We start from the raw sequence: 26380 nt of genomic DNA, 5'->3' as shown, positions 1-26380 counted from the left end.
TCGGCGTAGCACCTGTCAGCCAGGCGTGACTTGACAGCTCCACCGAAGCTCCGTGCAAGACGAAGCCGCTCCACCTCCTGCCTCTGTCTTCTAGCGCTACTCCACAAAGGATGTTCCCAAGAGAGAAACGGCACCGCAGTACCGCCATCGTCCGATCTGGAAGACCGGATCGTAGTGTTTCCCCCGAAGCAGCACGAGTGGGTTGACAACAGTTACACGAGATGTCTTCATCAAGGTAACGGCGCAAAACACCATCATCGCCCGTCATCTACTCGGTTTTCACCAGCAACTATGTCTCCTCAACTCGCAGCCGGGACTAGATGACGGATCTTGAGATCCGACCACCCAGCCACAAGCCGACCACCTCCGGCGAAGGAGGTGACCACCACCGCCACGCCCAGGGCCGAAGCCCCCGACGTCCTCGTGTTGCAGGCCGAGCCCAGTGGCAGCATGCCGTTGACGGAACAGGGATGGTACACGACAGCAGCATGTGCGGCCCGCCGAAGCCCATCTGGGGTCAGATCGGACGCCCAAGCCGCCGCCGCTGGACCCGTCGCTGTACGTCGCCATCTGCATGCCGAAACTGGCTGCCACCGCCCCGCCACTGTCGTAGGTCTGGCCGGCGTGGACCGCCGCCCCCCTGGTCGGATCTGGATGAGGAGAAGCGCTGCTGCCACCGCTACGGCACACAGGCATTGCCTGCAAGACCCCCGGCGGCGGCGGCGGCGGTAGGGGAGATGGCGTTGGAGAGGACCGGAGGAAGGGGGCGGGGGCGCTCCGGTGCGGCGCGGCGCGGCGCGGGAGCGGGAAGGGGATGTAGAGGAAAATGTAGGAGATGGCATCCTGCAATATGAAATTCGTTGGCCTTTCTGCTTTCGGTGGATGCATGATGGGACTAAGCTAGAGTTCAACTAACCCTCAAACCAAAGGCCGCAGATCCGATATCAAAATAACTAGTATCTCAATAATCAACATATATAAAGCTAAAATAAACTTAATGATGGCACGAACACTACACAGCCCATACCAATGGCTTTACCGATCGAGCATGATCACACCTTAGCTTTCTGACGAGGTTCTGCATAAGTGCCACGTACATCAAATCAACACTCGAAGCAACGCGAAACAAATGCGGAAGAACTACGATGTCCTTGGATGGAGTCCGGATTAGCGGAAAGTAGGCAGCTTTACACATCAGATTAGTCTCCCTCCACATCACATGCAGGGCCCTGGGCACCACGTTCTTGGACCTTGAATCTGGCAGGACAAGGGCTTTTAATTTCATTAGTTTGCGTGAGATTCTAAAGGTTCCCAGCACAAGGGTATGGCCCCAGGTACAAGTGAAAAGCACACAACTAAAAGAAGATCTTGAGCCTGAACCAACAAACTTCTTGTATCATGTAGTATGACCCTTTCTTCCTGATTTCTGTTTACCAGCAGGGCCGAAAGGCCCTGAAGAATTGTTTTAGTTTTATTTTGCATATATTATTGTCAAGCAGTAGGTTCAGTAAAGTAATGCATGATATAACTTGGACATTTTTAACTAAGGAAACTCAAAATGCTTGTCATTATTGCCATTACGAACTAGCCAACATGGCAAAATTTGTCAACTCCTCGTATATATCATGGATAAACAATGGGGTAGAGAAAAGTGGAAAATAATTACCTCTTTGTACGATTTTGAATATCCTTGTCGCTCACTTCTAGGGAGCATAGTTCGATTCCGAACCCGGTTACATGGTAGTGACCCAATGGCACAACACATCTTCTCTTGTTTCATTTGTAACTAGTTTCTTCACACTGTTCACGTGGGATTCTAGCATACATATATCAACATTCACCAGCATTTTCCTAGTAGTTGCATCACATATAAAGGCGATTTTTCTAGTTTGGTCAAGATCTCTGAACAACGTCCATCAGAAAGAACAAAAAAACGTGAGGCAAATGCAAAGTGTAAAGGAGGCATGTGCCATGCCAAACCAACCAATGTTGATAAAGTCTGTTTACCAGTAACCTGTTCCAAACCAACCAACGTGTTTGCCTTACCTTCTTCTTCACTCCCCAGTTCCCACTAGCTAGCACATTTCCTTCACTGAAAGGTGAAAGAACAACCGGCATTCAGGAAGGCGCCACAAACTACTCCATGGATCATGATCCTGCATGTTCTCCTATCAATAACTTGTAAAGCTAACTGTAAGCATGCCGTCAACCAACTCATCAACTTCTCTTATCATGGACAAACTGTATGCAACAGAAAGTGCATTACCAAAGGAACACACCGGTACCTCCCTCCTCGTTGTTCGCCGGGCTGAACGCCCTTCCTTTACCCAAGAAAAGTGTGCCTTGCTTTTTCATCATGATGAGGCGACGGTGAGTATGCAGCATAAAGTGCTGATTCGGTTCCACCACTTTGTTCCTTGGAACAAAGCAACTTCTAACACAAGCTCCTCCTTATAAAACCCACGGATGCCTTGGGGGCAGGAGCCAACTCCTCACAGGGAAACAGAGCCTAACTAGCTAGCTAGCACAAGCAGCTTCAGGAAGCACCAATGGAGGGTTTCAGCCAGAAGCATGTCATCGGAATTCCCCTGCCTTCCTTTGCATATGCTGATGAGAAGACACAAGGAAAACCATCCTGTTCTTCTTTGGTTCGCAACAAGGGTAATGATCTCTTCTTGCCAAATCCTCTTCTCCCAACTGCTGTAATTTTTATGTCAATGCTGATTTTCTCTCCTTTCCTTGGCGCCGCAGAAAAAAAGAATTCCATCGTTTATCGGATGAGCAAGCTAAGCCAGAAAACAGATACTTACATGCAGGGCTTCAAGGAACACTGTAAGCATGCCATCTAATATCTGTGTATTCCAACAAGTTGATGTAGAGTATAAATTAACCAGGCAACAATTCTCATCACTAGTTATATATTTTTGCATTGCAGTAGCACTTGGATCGAAAATTTCAGAAACTGTGAAAGGGAAACTGAGCTTGGGTGTGAAGGTCCTCCAAGCTGGTAGCATGGACAAGGTCTTCAGGCAATACTTTCGAGTCGAGAAAGAAGAGAAGCTACTGAAGGCTTTCCAGTGTTATCTCTCAACCACAGCCGGCCCAATAGCTGGAATGCTTTTCATCTCGACTGAGAAGATTGCCTTCCATAGTGACAGACCTTTGGATTTAAAATCGCCCAAGGGCCGCATCACAAGGGTGCCCTACAAGGTAACTAAAGACAATCCCCCGGTCAATAGCTAAAGTTTACTGGATTAAAACCCGGTTAAGAAATATGTGGGAGCCCATTTGAACTCGAAGCTGATGAAATTTTTTGCATCTTTCCACAGGTCGTGATTCCTGCAAAGAGGATAAAGAGTGCTGCCGTGAGGGAAAATTTGTATAATCCTGATGAGAAGTACATCGATGTAGTTACTGTTGACGGCTTCGATTTTTGGTTTATGGGTTTCATCAGTCACACAAAATCACTGAAATATCTTCAGCGTGTAATTTCGGAGATGAGATGACACACCCAGTTCTGTAATCCCAAGCACACTGGGTACCATGTTGAAATGGTATATGTACATTGGAAAAAATAGGATTGAACAATCATATTGAAATGAAAAGCATTTTTACTTTACCCTCAAAAAATGAAAAGCATTTTTCTGTTCAAGATGTTTTCCACGGTTATGAGCTTACGATATGCTGAAAGGCCAACGCATCATGTTAATACCTCTTCATTACCGAGTAGTTATCGCCATATAGAGGCTCGATTGTGGAAAGATTTATTTATCTAAACCAAATGTAACAGGAAGTGACAATGTTGAAGGCCGTCTGGTGTTTTCCCATAAAGAAGAATGCACGTTCAGCAGATAAATACCAGCACAAATTTTCCACATTATAGCCGACATTGTTGCAAAATAGCTGCAGCTCTCTCTGCTGCCACCTCCTTCTGCTGCGCCACCTTCACTGATTCCTCGAGCGTCCGACGGAGAACCGACGCGTTCTTGCGACAGCGGCGGCGGGCATCGGTCTCCGCCGAGGTGTTGGCGGGTGCTGGTGGTGCTAGGTCTCGCTGTTCACACTGTCATCTCGCTGTGGATGGCAGAGAGCGGGCAGGGCAGGGTTGGACTGCCACGGAGGATGAGCTGCCGACCCAGGAAGTTGGGGACGCCGTCCAGGAGGAGCTCCCGCCCCGGCCCATCCCCGAGCGCCATAGCACAATGCGGAGCGCGACCTCCTTCTCGTTCGGGTCGGACGAGCTCGACGAGTCGGCGGCGGCGAGCCCCACCCAGTCGATTCCGTCGGAGCCGGAGCCGGCCACGGTGGAAGGGGCGGAGGGGAGATTGGGTGGAAGGGGAGGAGGAGACGGAGGGGAGCGGAGAGGGCGAGAGGAGTGAAGCGGAGTGGGGTTTGGACTAGGATTTCTTGTTCGGATGTGCTTTTTGTGGGAACGGTGATGGGGGCGGCGTGGGACATAGCGGGCCGGTCCGACGTGGCGGCGGTGTCTGGGCGCGTCCGGATAGTGACTGGGCAGCCCGCCCGGGTGTTTGAGACAGAAATGGGGGTTCAGTTGTAGATGCCCAACACCCTTGATATAAAAACAGTAAAGGCACATTTTTTCATTCCATTTCTAAGGAAGAATATTGTACCCTCACGTTGAAACTGACTGGAAAACAGTGAGGTATTGCGCATACAGAAGGTTCCCACATTTATTTGATGAGGACACAACGCATCAAATGTAAAAATAACAAAAAAGGTGTTGGTGAACATCTTAAACTTCTTCTGTCATGCTTCTCCATACGCTTGCAAATTTTGACTAATGTTTCAGCGGCTTCAGGACACTTTTAAGCTCTTAGGGCAGAAAAGAAGATGAGTGCATGGATTCTTCAGGCTCGAAATATTAGTATCTTTTGACAGAGGCAGTAGGGGAGATCCAAGCAGTGTATATTTATCTTGATAAAGGTAAAATATTTACAATAAAAAGAGGGCCAGAAATGTACAAGGAGACTGGCCGAGCCACTGAGACTGATCATAGACTCCTCTATGAATTTAAAAGAGTGAACCCAAAGAGGTGTTCCCATGACCTAATGCTTAGGTGATATGCTATCAAAGATCTTAGCATTCATTTTTTTCAGATGTGCCATGCTGTTATGATAGATCTCCATGAAGAAGGGGATATGGAGGATGCTGCATCCACTGCAATCTACCCACTGAAGTCCCACTTTTGTGCCAGCAAGTGAACGTAAAAGGGCAGTCGAAGAAGGGGCGATCGCCCGTTTTAGAGGTGCCAATGTTACAAAGGGCACAACTGTTCAAGTATGGCGTTCCAAACATCTCTTGAGAGAGGTGAAAAGTTGTTCAGGACTTATCAATTCTGCCTATCAACTGAAGCTGGACCTCTAACTGGGGTGTTCTCTAGGGCGTGTTCGGTAGCTCTCCACAGCCTCAAATTCCTCAACTCCGTAGCCCAAAACCATAGCCAGCTTCTCCTGAAAAATCCTGGAGTTCACAGATCGTTCGGCTCTGTAGCTTCTCGCTGGTTAGCGCTGGACTGGGCTGGCAGCCCATTTGGCTCGGCTGCAGCCCAGCCTTCTCTTTTTTCCTCCCACGTTCTCACCTCTTGGCCCACCTTGATGCTTCTTCAACCTGCAGCACTGACGAACAGGGTGTTTCCTGAAGCTGTCAATTTGCTATCAAATAGGGAGATAAAGGCCACGATTTGCCTGAACTTCAACACGTAATTTGTTGCCCACTTTGCTCCGAATCCATTCTATCAAATAGCACACTCTATCAGTCAGTAATGGAAGAGATCGGAGTGCAGCACTGACGCCTAGCTACGAGCAGTGCGTGAGCCGGCACAGCCCAGCCCAGCGCGTGCGCAGACAACGCCACAACGCGGGCGGCGAGACCACTCTCCCCCACGCCCACTCTCACCGGCGGCGCTCAACTGGGCCGCCAGGAACGCGGCCACCGGGACGGAGCCGTCGATACGGGACAGAGAGAAGGATCTGGGTATGGAATCAGCCGGAGAGGCTCGACCTCCTGGCGGCAGAACTAGGTCAGATCGGCCGAGAAGGAGGGCATGCGCGAGCGCGTCGGCGGCGGTTGAGGAAGATAAGGGGAACGAGCGGCAGGGGAGGGAGAGGAGGGGAACAAGCACGTCATGGGAGAGAAAAATCAGTGCGAACCGGTACGCAAGTTCACTTGGCGGTGGCAATCGGGAGTAATTTCTGTCAACTCCCGCTCCTTCGATTTCTGGGAGCTCGGATGTTCCAACTCCACCGCTCCTCTAATTTTACACTACGCGAATAGCCAGCTTCCCACTCGTATAACCAGGATTTGGATCGTTCGGTTGGGCTTCCGACCTGGAGCTGAGGAGTTGCGGAGCCAGAGGGCTACCGAACACGCCCTAAATCAACTGCTAGTGTTTCCTTCTATACTGAAGGGCCAGGTATGGAATTTCTTCAAAATGTTCAATTTCGCAATGTGCTCATCCAATTTTACTAACCACTACAATATGCTTAATTACAGGCGAATAGTCAGAACCCAGCTTGAAGAAACATGAACGTGTTTAGTGTGGAATGGGGGAGTTGCAGAGAACTTCTGGTCAATGGAGTTCATTACCTACCAGAAATCCTTTAAAAACTTAAGCCGGCCAATGGAGGAGGTTGCAGAGAGCTTCGTCTTTTTTTACAGGGCTGCAGTCGTTTAGAATAGATTTTTTTAGGTACTGTGCCTTCTAAACTACAGCTAGAAACGATTTCAACTGCACAAACATATCTATATCTGCATTCATGGCATGCACAGTTGCAAGCATTGACGAGTATGTGCCTGTTTACTGGCGGGCAGTTAATGGCCTGCACCAATGAGCTACGGTCTTGCATTTTTTTTCCCATTCCTTTTCCAAATAGCAGTTTAGTTCCATATTTCACCCAGAATCAGTATTGTTTTGACAGCATGCATTCAAATATAGTGACATAAAACTGAAGCATCCTGAAATGGACAGATGGCAGCGATTCAAGAATGCTCATGCTGATGCAAAAGAAGAGAGATGAGTTGATCACCAGTAATCTTCACAGGAACACCTCCCTTCAGCAAAATGGTGGAACCTGGAGTTATCTCTAACAATAATATCCCTGCTTTCAGCCTTAGAAATGAACTTCAGTGCAGAATGACAGTCTACACAGATACGCAAATTCTTCTTCACAATGATTGGTTTTGTAGCAGGCATGCTTATCAAAGCAAAAGCTACGGCAATCCGCTCACTGTGATAACGCAGAATCCTCTCCTTTGCAGTATCTTCCAAATTAGATGGTAAGGAACGTGTGTCTGGGACGTAACCTTCCTCCTTTATCCTCTCATAGAGTTCCTCAAGCTTTTTATATATCTTCTTCTGCTGTGGATGTGACCAATCTTCGGATGAAAAAACATGAGTTTTGTTATTAGCATCAACCCAGCTAAAACCAGGAAGCTTCTTAATCCTGCTATCCCTCATCAGCTTCCTGATTGCCTTAACATCCTCCCATTGGCCTAATGATGCATAGATCCCAGAAAGGGATACGTGAACACCAGTGTTATCTGGCTCAAGCTCCATTATCTTTTGTGCCGCAAACTCGCCCAGCTCCTTGTTTCCTCGCATCCGGCAAGCTCCAAGCAAGGAGCACCAACCATAGACACTGGGTTTGATAGGCATTTCGTGTATAAATTTCTCTGCTTCGGCTAGTCTGCCAGCTCGACCATACATATCAATGATACAGGAATAGTGCTCCTCCTTAGCCTCAATACCATGGGCACTCTTCATGGAGTTAAAGTATTTCAGTCCGTCATCCACTAACCCAGCATGACTGCATGCTGTAAGAAGGCTGACATATGTAATGTGATTTGGCCTGATGCCACTTGAGGTCATCCCATCGAAAGCTTGGATAGCATCCCTACCATGACCATGTTGTGCAAATACATTGATCACCGCATTCCAAGCAATATCAGTATGGTGTTCAACCTCATTAAATAACTGAACTGACAAACTAACGAGGCCACATTTACCATACATATCCATAAGGGTGGAACTGACAAAGGAGTCACCGATAATATTTGTCTTGATCACGTGAGCATGGAACTGAGCGCCTTGTTCAAGCAGAGCCTGCGTGGCACATCCCTTGATCATGCTCGAGAAAGTAAATTCATTGGGTTCAACTCCTTGCCTCTGCAGTTCAAGAAATATTCGAAGGGCCTCCTCGACACTATCAGTCTCAACGTAGCCATCAATCAGCGAGGTGGCTGACACAACATTCCAACCTCCAGGGTCAATCTTCACAACACGAGCAGCATTCTCCATGTCCGCAGCCTTAGCGTACATGTCAGTGAGCGCATTCCTCACAGCAACCTCCAGTTCAAACCCTGCCTTCACTACAGCAGAGTGGATGGTTCGGCCAAGCCATCCATCCTTGAGCCCTCCCGATGCACTCAAAACACTGCAGTACACATGCTGGTCAGTTCCTACTAGCCCCTCTCGCTTCATGTCCCGAAAAGCTAGAGCGGCCTTCTCAAGGCTCCCGTTCTTCGCATACCCATCGATCATGGCAGTCCATGCAACAGTATCCTTGTGCGGCATTTGATCAAACACCCTGCAGGCATCAGCCAAGAGCCCAGACTTGGAGTACATATCCGCGAGGTTACTCGCGACGAACAGCTCTCCGTCGAAACCGAGCCTGACGCCGACACAGTGCAGCTGCGCGCCGGGGCCCGGGGCGGCGAGGGCGGCCGCGGAGCGCGCGGCGCTGGAGAGCGCGAACTGCGTGGGCGCGAGACCCGCGCGGCGCATGGACGCGAACGCTGCGAGCGCGTCGCGGTGCATGGAGTTCTGGGCGAGGCCGGAGATGAGAGTGGTCCAGGAGACGAGGTTGGGTCGGGGCATGGCGTGGAAGAGGCGGAGTGCGGAGCGGACGTCGGCGCAGTGGGAGTACATGGTGATGAGGTGGTTGGTGAGGAAGGCAGACGCGGCGGCGGCGCCGGAGAGCGCGAAGCGCGCATGGAGGCGGCGGGCGAGGCGGAGGTCGCCGGCGCGGCCGCATGACTGGAGTTGGGCGGCGAGGCGGAGTGAGGTGTTGGTGTCCGGTGGGCGGGAGAGCTTGCCGCGGAATTTCCCCATGCGGGTTTGATTGTGCCCAATGGTGCTGTCCTAAATTTATGGAGTACAACTTGCATTGAATATTCCTCGAAAAAAACTTGCGTTGAACGATATTTTGATGCTAGAACTTGTAAAATAAATCGTTTAAGTGTATAATGAACTTGCGATTACGTTCACATACCATGCTAATTTCGCCCGTAGCTGTTGACGGCGGTCACGTGGCATGCCAACGAGCGTGTCTCATGGCCATTGTCAGTGGGCGGGAAGGGGGAGGCGTCGGCACGCTGTAATTTTTTTAGAGGACTCTTTGTCACTGTGCTAAATACTATGAAAAGGCCCCTGGGACGGCGAAGGCATCAAGCTTTTGAAATTTACTCATAGGCCCCACAATTGCTAAGCATATTTGCTTACAGTACGAGCTGCTTCGTCTCCATATCTTCTCTCTCTCTCTCATTCCAAGGCGGAGGTGGACCTGACGGTCCCTGTCGTTGGAGGTGATGATGGACGACTCTCATCATCGACTACGCGGCGAAGCAGCACCGTCGTATGGTGAGTCATTGGATCCTTCCTTCTGATTCTCTCATCCCTCTCTCACCCTTGTTTCTTTAGGATTATAGTGGTATTTAATCATGCGCTGAAGCCATCGTTCTTTTGTTGTTAGTTCATGTTGTGATGACAGAGGGATTCGTATGGCTTCATCCCCATCAACACTGACCCCCTCCGTCCAAGTTTGTCTTAGGGGTTATTTGGGTGTTTTAAATGTATCAACTTTGCTATACAAATCGTTAATCATGGACATGAGGAAAGCAGATGTAGCAACTTTAGTGTTGTAATGCTACCTATGGAACACGTTTATTTGGGATATGTGATTCAGTAGAAAACTCATATGCACGTGTGAAATGATAAACGGATAAAATAAAGGTTCCTAGTCTCGCCTCTAAGACTAGCTCAAGTATTGTTGGTGATCACGTTTTCCGGATTTTACGATATTATTAAGTGTAACGATAGTCCTAAAATAGCATTGAAATTATGGCGTTGTAAGAACGATCATATTGAATCGATCCAAACTTGTTTGTTGTGAATTGAGATAATATCGTCTGTAATTAATTGTAATAATACAGAGTGTTAACGTGTGATTTTGATCCTTAAACCATGAGAGTATCGTGGTCACTTCTTATCGTACAATCAACTTTGAGGTTGCTCAAACGTCACCTGTAACACAGTGATCATAACGACAACTTACAGGCTCGTCGAAAAGTTTGACAAATGGCCGGATAGCTCAAGAGTGGGATTTGCTCCTCCGACGATGGAGAGATATTCTTAGGGCCCTCTCGGTGTGACGCCATCGATCATCATCTGGCCAGACACAGGTGACTACGTCACAGGGATGCTGGAACACAATAACGAGAAAGAAAAACAAAACCGGTAACGAGGATTTCGGTATAGTGAGCATAGTGATGACACGGGAGGATATTGATGCATCCCGGGTTTTGTGAAGTATCGCGAAGCAAAGGGAACATCACACAATAACCAAAGGTTCACTCAAATATCATTCGTATACTCATAGGGACCAAGATGGATGTCCACGGTCCCGTCGTCGGTCATTGAACGAATGGTTTCGTTATGTCTATGAGTTACCGAACCTACGACGTCACAAGCTTAAGGCAATCACGATTCGCTGAGTATTAGTAGGACAGGAGTCATGAGAATATATTTTTGCAATTATGTCATGAATATTCGAAATAGTTTCGAGAGGATCCGGAAGCGTTTCGGGGTCACCGGAAGGGTTTCGGTGAATATCGAGTATTATCGATATATTATATATATATAGGTGGAAAATGTTTTCGGAGATATTAAAATATATATAATGGTCTAGAAGTATTTAGAATATTTTATATCTAATTTAAATAACAACAGACCTTAAAAGGCCAAGAGGTGGAAGGAATTATGGGCCACAAGCGCCCATAAGGAAGTGGCGCCCCCTTGCCATATAGGGTCAGGGGGATTGGACTAGGGGAGGAGTCCTACTTGAAATGATCTGGATGATGACTAGAGGGGGTGAATAGGCGTATAGAAACTTTTATGGATTTGGCTTTATCCTAATGTAGAATTAAACTAAACGAATACTTTTCAAGCATCTAAATATGCTAGGCTCAACTAAGTGCACCAACAACCTATGTTAAACAAGATAGGCACTTTAAGGAAACTAGCAAGCACAAACTATATCACAAGATATGGAAATGTAGGAACAACTAAGCAATTCAACTAGCACATGATAGATCAATATGAGCAAGTATGGATTGCGGAAAGTAAAAGGTGTGGGTATGGGATAACCACAAGTGAGTCGGGGACGCGGATTTATCCCGAAGTTCACTCTCACGAGAGTGCTAATCTCCGTTAGAGTGATGCCGAAGCCAAAGCTCTGAGGCGTCACCAAGTGACTCACCGCATTCTCCCTTTTGAGTCACCCCCAACGGATGAGCCTCGATTCACTCGGGGTTGGTCTTGAAGGCGACCACCACACCTTTACAAACTTCTCCGGAGCACACCACAAACACGGAAGCTTCCGGAAGAACTTGCCCACCTAGGCCACTTCACACCCTTCCCCGGAGCACACCACAAAAGGAAGCTTCTGGAGGAACCTTGGCCACCTAGACCTCTTCACAAACTTCTCAATATATCACCAAACCATCTAGAAGGCGGAAGCCTCCAAGAGTAATAAACTCACGGGATCTCACTCAAACAAATCGATGCGAGGAGCTCAAACCAATGCAACAAATGAAATGCAAGGTCAAGCAACAAATACTCAACTCACTCTCTCAATCTCACAAGATGCACTCTCAAAAGTAGGAGATTGAAGAGAGGGGGTGCAATGGATAGAATCTACAAATGACTCGAAGATCCATCCACAAATCTCCCTTCACTTAGAGGGGAAATAGGGGTTTGGGAGAGGTGGTAAGTGATGCGTCTCCAACATATCTATAATTTATGAAGAATTCATGCCATGTTTACAACAATTTTATATGGTTTTGGTATGATTTGCATGGAACTAACCCGGACTGATGTTGTTTTCAGCAGAACTACTGTGGTGTTGTTTTTTGTGCAGAAATGAAAGTTCTCCAAATGAGCTGAAACTTTTTGACGATTTATTTTGGAACAAAAGAGACCCCTGAAGCTTCGTGGGAGGGCCAGAAGAGCCACGAGGAGGGCACAACCCACCAGGGCGTGCCTGGTGGGCCTGGCTTGCCCCGGTGGGCTGTGCTCACCTCGAGGCCCATCTTAGCGTGAAACCAACGCCAAAAAATTCTATAAATAGAGAAACCATCAGGGGTTAACCTAGATCAGAAGTTCTGCCACCGCAAGGCTCTGTAGCCACTGAAAACCAATCTAGACCCCGTTCTGGCACTCCGCCGGAGGGGGGGATCATCACCGGTGGCCATATTCATCATCCCGGCGGGCACCATGATGAGGAGGGAGTAGTCCACCCTCGGGGCTATGGGTTTGTACCAGTAGCTATGTGTTTAATCTCTGTCTCTCTCTTGTGTTCTTGAGATGGCACGATCTTGATGTATCGCGGGCTTTGTTAATATAGTCGGATCATATGGTGTTTTCCCCTCTCTATCTTGTGATGAATTGAGTTTTCCCTTTGAGATTTTGTTTTATCGGATTGAATACTTTTATGGATTTGAGAGCACTTGATATATGTCTTGCATATGAATACTCGTGGTGACAATGAAGTATCGTATTGATTCACTTTATGCATGTTTTGGCATTCAACTCGCGGATTCCCGAGGTGACATTGGGGTAATCTATGCATAGGGGTTGATGCATATTCTTGTCTTTGTTTCTCTGATAGAAATCTTGGGGCACTCTTTGAAGTTCTTTGTGTTGGATTGAATATTACGAATCTGAATTTGCTTTGGTGTTATTTTAGTACGAACTCTTGGTTAGATCGATCGGAAAGAATAGCTTGGTGTTATTTTAGTACGAACTCTAGGATAGATTGATCGGAAAGAATAGCTTTGAGGTGGTTTCGTACCCTGCAAACAATTCCGTCTTATGTTCTCCGCTAGATAGGAACTTTGGAGTGATTTCTTTATCGCACTTTGAGGGACGGTTATTTGATCCAATTATATTAGCACTGTTGAGAGATTGCACTAGTGAAAGTACGGACCCTAGACCTCATTTTTAAGCATTGCAATACCGTTTTTGTGCCCATTTACTATTTGCTACCTTGCTGTTTTTATTTATTCAGATTATAAAAATATATTTCTACCATCAATATTACACTTTTATAACCATCTCTTCGCCGAACTAGTGCACCTATACAATTTGCCATTGTATTGGGTGTGTTGGGGACACAAGGGATTTCTTGTATTTGGTCGAGAGAGACCATCTTCATCCTACACCTCCCACGAATTGATAAACCTTAGGTCATCCACTTGAGGGAAAATTGCTACTATCCTACAAAACTCTGCGCTTGGAGGCCCAACACGAGTCTACAAGAATAAAGTTGCGTAGTAGACATCAAGCTCTTTTCTGGCGCCGTTGCCGGGGAGGTTAGGTAAGCAACACTCACATCCTGTCAACGAAGCTCTTTTCTGGCGCCGTTGTCGGGGAGGTGAGTGCTTGAAGGTATATCTTTAGATCTTGCAATTGAATCTTTTAGTTTCTTGTTTTATTGCTAGTTTGGTTTATAAAAAGAAAACAAAAATTGGAATTGAGGTTGCATCATATTATTGATCATCTTTATAATATCTTTCTTGAAAATGATGGATCAGAAAATTGTTCTCAATTGTTAGAAGCAGAAGTCAATAAAATGTTTGGCACAAAATATTTGAATGATGAGCATGATTGCAATGTTATTGGAATGAACTCTTTGAATATCCATGATGCTAACGATATGCAAAGCTACAAGCTTGGGGATGCTATGTTTGATGAAGATGATATTTTTAGTCCCCCAAGATTTGATGTGCAAATTTGTTATAATGATTGCATGCCTCCTATTTATGATGATTATAATGATGAAAGTGGATTCGGAGAGGTCATGACTTTATTTAGTGATGAATCCACCATTTCGGAAGAGGTTTCAATTGATTATTATGATAACAAAGTTGCTATCTATGATGATTATTGTGATGACATGTATGCTATATAGAATAACGATAACCATGAAACTTGTCATCATTGTCGGTGTACAAAAGGAGGGGCGCACTTTTGTACCCCTTTACCTGTGCACGGGCAGTCAGAGCCGCGCCCACGGTCACACCAAGCAGAACAGGGGAGGTGAGCCGAGGTAAGACCGAAGCCCAAGATAACCAGAGCAACACCAAGGCCAAGACCACAAAGAGCAGAGGGACGAAGCAGGTTCCCCCGGCAAGACCCTTGCCGGGGCAGCCTCAGCAGCCCCGGCAAGACCCTTGCCGGGGCAGCTCGCCCCACACCAACAGAGCGAGCCACCCTTGAGCCCACGGTCTCCAACATCACGTTGGGCCGGGGCTCGGGAGGCACCTCCATGGTGGCATGCAGATCTTTGTGAAGACAAGGGACACCCGAGATCAGATGAGGATTAGAAGAAGACGATCCTCGGCAAGATCCTTGCCGAGGAAAGCCACGAGACCCCCGGCAAGGTCCTTGCCGGGGACGACAACGTGCCACGGCAAGACCCTTGCCAGGCCACATGGCAAGACCCTTGCCGGGCCACCCGGCAAGGCCCTCACCAAGGACGCCAGCAGGGCCACCGCCAGGCCCGTGCCAACCAAGTTTCCACCGCCGTTCGCATGCAGCTACCAGCTCAACCAGCTGAGCAGGCACCTGCGTGCAACATGCAGCTCCCGGGCCAACTCGTCAAGCGCCTGCATGGCGGCATGCAGATCTTCGTGAAGGCTCCACCACCGCGCCACCTCAGCTGCCTGCCTGCCTACATGGCACCGCATGCCTCACTGGCCAGGGTGCGTGTCGAAGCGAGGAGGAGCGGCGACAGACGGGACGGGCCTCGCCCCCGTCCCCGATAGACACCTAAGCTATGCATTAAATGCGTCTTGTCCTGTAATACGAGCGATAAGCTCATAGCACTGTGCGCCTTTCCACCTCCTGTGTGCCACTGTGGCAGCCCCTTTCGACTATAAAAGGAGGCCCATGGCATACTGGAGAGGGATTTGGCTCTTTGGAACCACGCACTCACCACAGCTAGTTTCAGAGCTCAAGAACTCTCTAAAATACACCCACCAAAGCAGGACTAGGGTTTTACGCATCCTCGCGGCCCGAACCTGGGTAAACGATCCTTGTGCTAGTTACTAATCCTGCTCTTCTCGCAACCCTGCGCCCCGGCAACCGTAGTAGGGATTCTTGTGATCCCATAGGTGTCATTCCACACCGACATCTTTGGCGCGCCAGGTAGGGGGCGCAATTGTGAGAATCTGGTCTAGTAGCTAGCCTAGCAATTCTTCGTCGCCGTAGCTCCCAAGAAGGAGACGGCCAGGAGAAAGGGGCGTCGCCTGTGAACGTGAAGGACGCCAGCGCGGCAACAGAAAAGCTAAGTCATTCAGAGCTTTGAGTTATTTCCTTTTATATATAAGGTTATCGTCCTCGGAGATCTTGCCTATGTATGAGAAACCCGCACGCAAAGGGGCCCTCCCGCAATTGGCAACGCCCTTGTTCTGTTTCGAGTCCGCTCAACAGCTCAAGCGGCCGCGTCGAGAGTGGCGGGGTAGCCTTCCGCACCTGGAAACGCTCTCGATTCTGACTCGAGTCAAGCTCGGCAGTTCGGGCGGCCGCGCTAAGGGCGGCAAGGTGGTTTTCCCGGCAGCAAGCACACCCGGCAGGCCAATGGGGATTCGTCCCCAAGACGCCGCCCTGGGTTTACGTGCCGGCAAACCTACCCAGTTAATGTAGGGTTGACATACAAAGGAAAATCGAACAGGAAAATAACATGCATGATACTAAAAGTGTTGCAGAGTTATATTACATCGATTTGTTGCTGCGGTTCTAAGTAAAGATAGCAATTGTCTTGGTTGTGAACCTGCAGCGGCGATAAGAAACGGGGTGCCTAATCCCGGCGCTGGCCCTCTACCCTCTGAATTCCGCCAACGCGGCTGATGATGGGCTTGATGCGCTCCCTGAGCTGCGCGAGGTCAGTACCCTCCGGCAAGCTCTCCAGCGCGGCGTCAAAGTCGAGGTCGGGGTACCAGTAGGCCACCTTGGTGAGAACCTTGGTCATGGCGCCCTAGCAAACCCTCCGGGCCTCGTCGGCCAGCGAGGCCGTCCGGTTGGCGTGAAGCCGCTCCAAAGCGCCGACAACCTTCTCAAAGAACAGGGTTAGGCTGCATTTGGCGCTCACGCTCCGCTCCGGGGCATACCTCACGTCCAGCATCCCCATGGTGGCTAGCTGCGCGGCGGCCTGGTTGGCGACGGTGGCAAGGCGGTCGAGCTAGCGGTTCTCGCCCTCCACGTGATCCGCGAAGTTGAGGCCCTCATTCTTCCGCAACTGCTTCTCGGCCTCCAGCTCCTTGGCCAGGGTCCCCTCTCGGGTTTTGGCCTCCGACAGCATCCTCTCGAGACCCTCCAGCTTCAGCTTGAGGTCTTTGATGGAGTTGTTGGCTTCAGAGAGCTCCCCGGCCCTGCTGACGACCGCCCCGCGCCTCCGTCAGGGCGCTGTTGAGCGTGTCCTTCTCCTGGGACAGCTTCAGGGCCTGCTCCTTCAGCTCGTCTCGCTCCGCCTCCAGCTCCTTCACCTTGCCGGCGTGAACCTAGGTCTGGGCATTGAGTGCCTCTTTGTGCCTCTGCTCCAGCTCGCTGGTCTGCTGCAAGACAAGCCTCTCCACCTCTTCATCCTTGCCGCGGAGCGTGGCGGCAAGCTTCTCCTCGCGCGCAGCGAGGTCCTCCTCCTGGGAGTTCAGTGCGGCCTGGTGCTGAGTCCGGGCGGCCTCGGCTGCCGCGGCCAAGCCCTCCGCCGTCTCCTGGGCCTTCTCGATGTCGGCCAGCTTCATGGTGAGCTCCACATCGCGCTTGGCCAGCTCGCCCTGGGCAGCCTTCAGCTCCTTGTGAGCCTCGCGGAACCAGTCCTGCGTCTCGGCACATCGCTTCTAGAGGTCCGCCTCCGCCCTCTCCACCACCGCCGTCCTGGACTTAACCTTGTCCAGGCGGGTGCGGTGGAGCGCCTGGAGCTTCCGGAAGCTGGCGCCCATGGCGTGGAGGAGCCGCTCTTCCTGTGAGCCGTCGCCACCAACGATCGGCTTGTCGAGGACTTCAAGCCCAGCAGCGGCGAGCACTTCGTCGTCGAACACCTCTCCCTCAACGGGTGTCCTGGTGCTCAACGCGCCTGGAAGGTGGACGAACAAGTCGTCACTCACCCTCAGGTACTTGCCGGAGCCGGAAGCAACAGAAGAGGAAGGCTGGTCGTCAGCCACCACCTCCTCCTCCTCGGCAGCGGCCCCGCCGGCCTCCCAGGCAAGCCCCTTGCCGGTCTCCTCAGCGGCGGCCTTGTCGGCCTCCCCGGCGGGCCCCTTGGCGGCGTCCTCAACAGCGCCCTTGGTGGCCTCCTCCGCGGCGATCTTCTCGGCGTCCACCTCGGCGGCCTTGGCGACGTCCTCGATGACGGCGTCCACGTCCTCCAGGTTCACCGAGGAAGGATCTGGACACCAAAGAAGGGAGTGAGGCAAGGCCAAGACCAAGAGCCAGAAAGAAAAGGAAACAGGGACGAACGGCGAACGACTTACCAGCGCCAGTACCAGGCTGGGGAACGGAAGTCCCCTCCCCGCCAACATTTGGCGTCGAGGCAAAGCCGCCGGCGCCCAAGTTCTCCTCCTCCTCCTCCTCCTCCATGTGCATGGGCTCGGTACTTGGCGCCCTTGCCGGGGGCGCTCCTCGGGGCGGCGTGGTCGATGGGGGCGGCGTATTGGGAGTAGCCCTCTGCAGCTCCTCCTACTGCTGCTCTCCTCCTGCGTACCCGGCAAGGTCGGCACCAAAGTGTCGTGCCCCTGACACATGTTGATGGGGGAAGAGTGATGAACTTACGCTGGGGGCTATGCCAGGGGCTGCTGTCCGGGCTGCTCAAAACCACCAGTGGTGCCCTCGAAGTACCAGTCGAGGGCTGGCCACCTGCCAAGACCATGGCCCTCTTCACTCTCTGGGCCAGCATCTCCACGTCCCTGCAAAGACGAAGACAAGTCAAGACGAGCGATGCAGATTGAGGAGGCAGAGATAACGAAAAGGAACCAGATACTTACTCGTCGTCCGCCTCCTCCTCTGCTGTCTTCCTCTTCCTCCTCGGGCTAAGTGATCCATAATTGAAGGTAACCCCCGCGCCGGCGTCTGCCGGAGGAGGGGAGGAGGGCGGAGTCTGCGGGCGCGTGGACGAAGAAGAAGCAGATGCCTTCTTCCTTGCTGCCGCGGCCTTCACCACCTTCTTCGCCGCCGCGGCCCTTGCCTGACGCGCGGCCTCCTCCGGGGACTTTGGCCGCCGTGCGGCCCTGACAGGCCGCACCGGCTCGCCGGAGGTGGCCGCCGCAGGACTCGCCCTCTCCCCGTGGCCGGAGGGTCGACAGTCCCGGCCTCCTTCGATGACGACTCGTCGGCCGCTTCCTCAACCAGAGGAGCCTCGGTGCCGGCGCTGCTGGCTTCCCCGGCGGCCGCCGCCCACCGGGCGAGCTCCTCCTCCTCCTCCGCGGCCGTCGCGGCCTTGTCCTCCACACCGCCAGTGCTGCCGGCCTCCTCGGCAAGCTGTGCCTCCCTCGCCCTGGTGGCGATGTAGTCCAGTTCCGCCTGGGTGGTGTCCTGGATGAGCAGCCGCTCGGCGTCGGCGTTGACGTACCCCTCGTGCAGGGTGTCGAAGAACTACTGCACCTCGGTGTCATCCGGCTCGGCCCAGCTCAGGTCAGGCCCATGCGCGTTGTAGTCCGGCATCATGGCGACGATGTCGGTCCAGCGTGAATTGTTGCACAGCGGGACCACTCCCACCGGCAACTTGAACAAGGGCCCCTTGAAGACCTTGCCGGCCTTCGCGGCGGCCCTCGCGACCTTGCCGGTCCGCTCGACCTCGCCATCACGGCCCACATCGAGCTGGAAAATTCGCTGGCAGAAATGGGCATGCCCCATCACCGTGAAGTTGTGGTCGAGGCCGGGGCGAAGCCGCATGATGTCGGCGGGGTTGGTAAAGAGCCAGGCTGGCCTCCCCTTGTTGTGCAGTGGGGCGATCCGGCGGCGGGTGAAGTCTGCCCCGATCATCTCGAGGGTAAGCCCGGCCTCGGTGAGCCGAAGGATCCTGGTGGTGGCGAACATGAGCTTCTCGTCATCAGCGTCGACGTCACTCCAGTCGTTTCTGCGGACCGGCGGTGCCCGGCGAACTTCGCAGAACACCGGCGGGTCCTTCTCCTCGATCCAGCACCACCGGCCCCGCCATTCTTCCCACCTCTCCTTCATGGCGCCCTCCGGATACGCTCCCTTGGACCTTGAGACCCAGGCGATGCAACCGGAGATGGCGCCCCCTGGTTGGATCCGAGGGGAGAAGTAATGGCGAAAGAGCGCCGTGTTGGGGTGCACCCCGGCGAAGCCTTCGCAGAGATGCGCGAAAAGGGCCATGCACGCCACCGCGTTTGGGGTAAAATCCAGGAGGCGGAAGCCAAAAGTGTACATGATGTCGCTGAAGAAATCGGAGAAGGGAGGACAGAGCCCGCAGGAAAAATAATCGACAAAGAAGGGGTATCGATTTGGGGCAGCCTCGGCGCAGTCGGCGGGGATGACGCGCGTGGCTGGATGCCCCGACTTCTCTCCCCCGTCTTCACCCCCACAGGGGCCTGAAGGATTCCCGAAGCTCGAACACGTCAACTGTCGAAGGGAAGAAGGCGGACTGCGTCCGCTGCACCGCCAGCGCATTCTCCGGCGTCTCCGCCGCTCCGGCATCCTTGGCCACCCCCTTGCCCTTGACGGATTTCGGCGCCGTGGCGGCTCGGGGAGAAGGGCAAGACAGAGGGCGGCGGAAGTACAGCGGCGGCGAGCAAGGGCGAAGCTTGGAGAAGAAGAGGAAGACGAGCGGAGGCTTTCGAGATTGGGATTGCGCGAAGGGTAAAAGGAACAATGCGCTCGCGGTTATCCCTTTTTATGGGGAAGCCGCGGGTCGCGCTGCCCATTTATTGTGATGTGACGCCTGCGTGCGGGAACCGCACCATGCATGCCGCCCACGTCACGCGCACCCTTCCACGCCACACCGCGCCGCACGCTGGTCATGGGAAGCACAACGCGCGAAAAGTTTTACCGCGGTAAAAACCGCCCTGCCTGCCCGCGCACCATTTTGGGCCTAGCCCAACAACGTGTCGCGCTTATGTGTGGCCCAGGCCCGGGGGCTCCTGTCGGTGTACAAAAGGAGGGGCACACTTTTGTACCCCTTTACCTGTGCACGGGCAGTCAGAGCCGCGCCCACGGTCACACCAAGCAGAACAGGGGAGGTGAGCCGAGGTAAGACCGGAGCCCAAGATAACCAGAGCAACACCAAGGCCAAGACCACAAAGAGCAGAGGGACAAAGCAGGTTCCCCCGGCAAGACCCTTGCCGGGGCAGCTCGCCCCGCACCAACAGAGCGAGCCACCCTTGAGCCCACGGTCTCCAACATCATGTTGGGCCAGGGCTCGGGAGGCACCTCCATGGTGGCATGCAGATCTTTGTGAAGACAAGGGACACCCAAGATCAGATGAGGATTAGAAGACGACGATCCTCGGCAAGATACTTGCCGAGGAAATCCACGAGACCCCGGGCAAGGTCCTTGCCGGGGACGACAGCGCGCCACGGCAAGACCCTTGCCGGGCCACACGGCAAGACCCTTGCCGGGCCACCCGGCAAGGCCCTCACCAAGGACGCCAGCAGGGCCACCGCCAGGCCCGCGCCAACCAAGTTCCCACCGCCGTTCGTATGCAGCTGCCAGCTCAACCAGCCGAGCAGGCACCTGCGTGGCAACATGCAGCTCCCGGGCCAACTCGTCAAGCGCCTGCGTGGCGGCATGCAGATCTTCGTGAAGGCTCCAGCACCGCGCAACCTCAGCTGCATGCCTGCCTACATGGCGCCGCATGCCTCACTGGCCAGGGCGCGTGTCGAAGCGAGGAGGAGCGGCGACAGACGAGCCGGGCCTCGCCCCCATCCCCGATAAAGCAAGGGGACACCTAAGCTACGCATTAAATGTGTCTTGTCCTGTAATACGAGCGATAAGCTCATAGCACTGTGCGCCTTTCCACCTCCTGTGTGCCACTGTGGCAGCCCCTTTCGACTATAAAAGGAGGCCCATGGCATACTGGAGAGGGATTCGGCTCTTTGGAACCACGCACTCACCACAGCTAGTTCGAGAGCTCAAGAACTCTCTGAAATACACCCACCAAAACAGGACTAGGGTTTTACGCATCCTCGCGGCCCGAACCTGGGTAAACGATCCTTGTGGTGGTTACTAATCCTGCTCTTCTCGCAACCCTGCGCCCCGGCAACCGTAGTAGGGATTCTTGTGATCCCATAGGTGTCGTTCCACACCGACAATCATGATTTTAATTTTCACTCTCATGATAGTTATTATGTTGAGTTTTCTCCCACTACTATTGATGAGAATAATTTTGATTATGTGGAGAGTAATAAAAACTTTATGCTTGTGGATCATGGAAAGAATGCTTTATGTGATAGTTATATTGTTTAATTCATTCATGATACCACTAAAAATTATTATGAGGGAGGAACATATGCTTGTAGGAATTGCAATAATATCAAGTTTCCTCTCTATGTGTTGAAAGTTTTGAAGTTATGCTTGTTTTGCCTTCCTATGCTAGTTGATTCTTGCTCGCATAATTTGTTTGCTCACAAAATCCCTATGCATAGGAAGCATGTTAGGCCTAAATGTGCTTATCATGTGATTCATGATGCTCTTGTTATGTTTCAATCCTTATCTTTTATGTGAGCATCATTGAACTCATCATGCCTAGCTAAAAGGCATTAAAGAAAAGCACTTGTTGGGAGACAACCCAACACTTTTACCTACTGTTTTTGTGTGTGCACATGATTATACTACTGTAGTAATCATGTTTTATTGCTTTTGTTTCAATAAAGTGCCAAGTAAGACCTTTGGTATGGCTTAGAGTGAAAGTTGATTTGATCTTGCTGAAAAACAGAAACTTTTGCGCTCAGGAAAACAATTCTCATTTTTAACAGAAGCGTGATAAAATGCTGATTTTTTGCAGAAGATTAATAGACAAACTGCCCAGGTTTTCCTATTTTTTCAGGATTTTTGGAGTAGTATAAATATGGTTGGAGTACAGATTACTACAGACTGTTCTGTTTTTGACAGATTCTGTTTTCAATGCATAGTTTGCTTGTTTTCTAGTTTCCATGGCTTATATTGCTCAATATAAATTATGGAAATGATATGCTACAGTAGGAATTGTGTGATAACAATTATGAATCTTGTCTTTGACAGTACCAAAAGTGAAATGGTTTGCTCTTTATCATACTAACCTATCTCACAAAGTTCCGTTAAGTTTTGTGTGATTGAAGTTTTCAAGTTTTGGGTGAGATGTCGATATGAGGAGAATAAGAAGTGACAAGACCCTAAGCTTGGGGATGCCCAAGGAACCACAAGTTAATATTCAAGGAAGATCCAAGCAACTAAGCTTGGGGATGCCCCAGAAGGCATTCCTTCTTTCGTCTCCAACATTATCGGTAACCTCACTTGGACCTATGTTTTCATTCATCACATGATATGTGTTTTGCTTGGAGCATAATTTTATTTTATTAGGATTTGCTTGCTTTTATTTAGAATAACATTTTGCATCTTTTATTTCAATAAAAGTGGCATTGATAGCCTTTACTATGCTTATTTTACAAGTCTACATGTTGCTGTTTGAAAACAGAAAATTTATCGATGTTGCAAAAATTCCCTAGAAAAGTCAAAATGTGATAAAATGTTGAAACTTTTTGCATAGTAAGCTCTGATAAATTTTCTACAGTGTGGTAAAATTTTCATAATTTTTGGAGTTAGGTAAGTATTTATACTCTTGCATTCTTTACAGACTGTACTGTTCTAGCAGATTGCTGTTATGTTTGCATTGTTTGCATATGTTTGCTTGTTTAATGATTCTATTTGCGGATAGGAGTATTAAATATGCAGAGGCATTTAGTATGCAATGTTGAATAATAATTTTAGTGATTTTCTATAGTAGAGAATGATAAGGTTTTTTGCACTGGTTTATACTAACTTATCTCACGAGTTCTTGTTGAGTTTTGTGTGGATGAAGCTTTTGAGATTTAGGAAAACCGTGATATGAGAGGAATTAAGGAGACACAAATTCTCAAGCTTGGGGATGCCCAAGGCACCCCAAAATAATATTTCAAGTGTTGGGGAACGTAGTAATTTCAAAAAAATTCCTACGCACACGCAAGATCATGGTGATGCATAGCAACAAGAGGGGAGAGTGTTGTCCACGTACCCTCGTAGACCGTAAGCGGAAGCGTTATGACAACGCGGTTGATGTAGTTGTACGTCTTCACGATCGACCGATCCTAGTACCCAAAGTACGGCACCTCCGCAATCTGCACACGTTCAGCTCGATGATGTCCCATGAACTCACTATCCAGCAGAGTGTCGAGGGAGAGCTTCGTCAGCACGACGGCGTGATGACGGTGATGATGAAGTTACCGGCGCAGGGCTTCGCCTAAGCACTACGACGATATGACCGAGGTAGATTATGGTGGAGGGGGGCACCGCACATGGCTGGAAACAATCAACTTGTGTGTTCTAGGGTGCCCCCTGCCGCCGTATATAAAGGAGCAAGGGGGGAGGCCGGCCGGCCCTAGGGCGCGCCAAGGAGGGGAGGAGTCCTCCTCCTAGTAGGAGTAGGACTCCCCCTTTCCTAGTCCAACTAGGAGGGGGAAGGGGGAAGGAAGGAGAGGGAGAGAGGGAGGGAAAGAGGGGGGCGCCGCCCCCCTCCTTGTCCAATTTGGAGTCCTCAAGGGGGGTGCGCGGCCAGCCCTAAGGCCCCTTCTTCTCTCTCTCACATGGCCCATTAGTTCCCCTGGGGGTTCTGATAACCCCCCGGCACTCCGATAATTATCCGGTGACCCCCGGAACTCATCCGGTGTCCGAATATAGTCATCCAATATATCAATCTTTATGTCTCGACCATTTCGAGACTCCTCGTCATGTCCGTGATCACATCCGGGACACCGAACTATCTTCAGTACATCAAAACACATAAACTCATAATACCGATCGTCACCGAACGTTAAGCGTGCGGACCCTACGGGTTCGAGAACTATGTAGACATGACCGAGACACGTCTCCGGTCAATAACCAATAGCGGAACCTGGATATTCATATTGGCTCCCACGTATTCTACGAAGATCTTTATCGGTCAAACCGCATAACATCATACGTTGTTCCCTTTGTCATCGGTATGTTACTTGCCCGAGATTCGATCATCGGTATCTCAATACCTAGTTCAATCTCGTTACCGGCAAGTCTCTTTACTCGTTCCGTAATGCACCATCCCGCAACTAACTCATTAGTTACATTGCTTGCAAGGCTTATAGTGATGTGCATTACCGAGAGGTCCCAGAGATACCTCTCCGACAATCGGAGTGACAAATCCTAATCTCGATCTATGCCAACTCAACAAGTACCATCGGAGACACATGTAGAGCACCTTTATAATCACCCAGTTACGTTGTGACATTTGGTAGCACACAAAGTGTTCCTCCGATATTCGGGAGTTGCATAATCTCATAGTCATAGGAACGTGTATAAGTCAGGAAGAAAGCAATAGCAACATACTAAACGATCAAGTGCTAAGCTAACGGAATGGGTCAAGTCAATCACATCATTCTCTAATGATGTGATCCCGTTAATCAAATGACAACTCATGTCTATGGCTAGGAAAGTTAACCATCTTTGATTCAACGAGCTAGTCAAGTAGAGGCATACTAGTGACACTCTGTTTGTCTATGTATTCACACATGTACCAAGTTTCCGGTTAATACAATTCTAGCATGAATAATAAACATTTATCATGATATATAAGGAAATCTAAATAACAACTTTATTATTGCCTCTAGGGCATATTTCCTTCAGTCCCCCACTTGCACTAGAGTCAATAATCTAGTTCACATCACCATGTGATTTAATACCAGTAGTTCACATCGTCATGTGATTTAACACTCTATAGTTCACATCGCCATGTGATAAATACCCAAAGGGTTTACTAGAGTCAATAATCTAGTTCACATCGCCATGTGATTAACACCCAAAGAGTACTAAGGTGTGATCATGTTTTGTTTGTGAGAGAAGCTTAGTCTACGGGTCTGCAACATTCAGATCCGTATGTATTTTGCAAATTTCTATGTCTACAATACTCTACACGAAGCTACTCTAGCTAATTGCTCCCACTTTAAATATGTATCTAGATCGAGACTTAGAGTCATCCAGATTGGTGTCCAAGCTTGCATCAACGTAACTCTTTACGACGAACTCTTTATCACCTCCATAACCGAGAAATATTTCCTTAGCCCTCTAAGGATAACTTTGACCAATGTCCAGTGATCTACTCCTAGATCACTATTGTACTCCCTTGCCAAACTCAGGGCAGGGTACACAACATGGCATATTTTATAGAACGTATGGCTGAGGCATAGGGAATGACTTTCATTCTCTCTCTATCTTCTGCCGTGGTCGGGCTTTCAGTCTTACTCAATTTCACACCTTGTAACACAGGCAAGAACCCTTTCTTTGCTTGATCCATTTTGAACTTCTTCAAAACTTTATCAAGGTATGTGCTTTGTGATAGTCCAATTAAGCGTCTCGATCTATCTCTATAGATCTTGATGCCCAATATATAAGCAGCTTCACCGAGGTCTTCCATTGAAAAAATCTTGTTCAAGTATCCTTTTATGCTATCCAGAAATTCTATATCGTTTCCAATCAACAATATGTCATCCACATATAATATCATAAAATGCTACAGAGCTCTCACTCACTTTCTTGTAAATACAGGCTTCTCCAAAAGTCTGTATAAAACCATATGCTTTGATCACACTATCAAAGCATACATTCCAACTCCAAGATGCTTGCACCAGTCCATAAATGGATCACTGGAGCTTACACACTTTATTAGCACCTTTAGGATTGACAAAACCTTCTGGTTGCATCATATACAACTCTTCTTTAATAAATCCATTAAGGAGTGCAGTTTTGTTATCCATTTGCCAGATTTCATAAAATGCGGCAATTGCTAACATCATTCGGATAGACTTTAAG

General features: G+C 50.0%; 2 protein-coding genes across 3 annotated transcripts; one reads left to right on the top strand and one right to left on the bottom strand.

Annotated features, from left to right (window-relative positions):
• The first annotated feature begins 1675 nt into the window (after nt 1-1675).
• Nucleotides 1676-3619, top strand: LOC109783973 (putative GEM-like protein 8). The gene is made up of 4 exons (XM_020342582.4): nt 1676-2661; nt 2752-2832; nt 2936-3210; nt 3330-3619. The coding sequence occupies exons 1-4, from the start codon at nt 2550-2552 to the stop codon at nt 3504-3506; spliced, it is 645 nt and encodes a 214-aa protein (XP_020198171.1). The 5' UTR covers nt 1676-2549; the 3' UTR covers nt 3507-3619.
• Nucleotides 3620-4905: 1286 nt separating this feature from the next.
• On the bottom strand, nt 4906-9144 carry LOC109783975 (putative pentatricopeptide repeat-containing protein At5g52630). Of its 2 annotated transcripts, none has more exons than XM_040402440.1 (2): nt 7047-9144; nt 4906-5636 (listed from the first exon to the last, which is right to left on the bottom strand). In XM_040402440.1, the coding sequence occupies exons 1-2, from the start codon at nt 9128-9130 to the stop codon at nt 5624-5626; spliced, it is 2097 nt and encodes a 698-aa protein (XP_040258374.1). In that variant the 5' UTR covers nt 9131-9144; the 3' UTR covers nt 4906-5623. The 2 variants fall into 2 exon arrangements, with proteins under 2 accessions (XP_040258374.1, XP_040258371.1); XM_040402437.1 differs by lacking the exon at nt 4906-5636 and adding an exon at nt 6397-6680.
• Nucleotides 9145-26380: the final 17236 nt, after the last annotated feature.

Source organism: Aegilops tauschii, chromosome 1 (assembly GCF_002575655.3).
Source record: "Aegilops tauschii subsp. strangulata cultivar AL8/78 chromosome 1, Aet v6.0, whole genome shotgun sequence".
Lineage (NCBI taxonomy): Eukaryota > Viridiplantae > Streptophyta > Magnoliopsida > Poales > Poaceae > Aegilops > Aegilops tauschii.
This window is presented reverse-complemented; position numbering and strand designations above follow the sequence as displayed.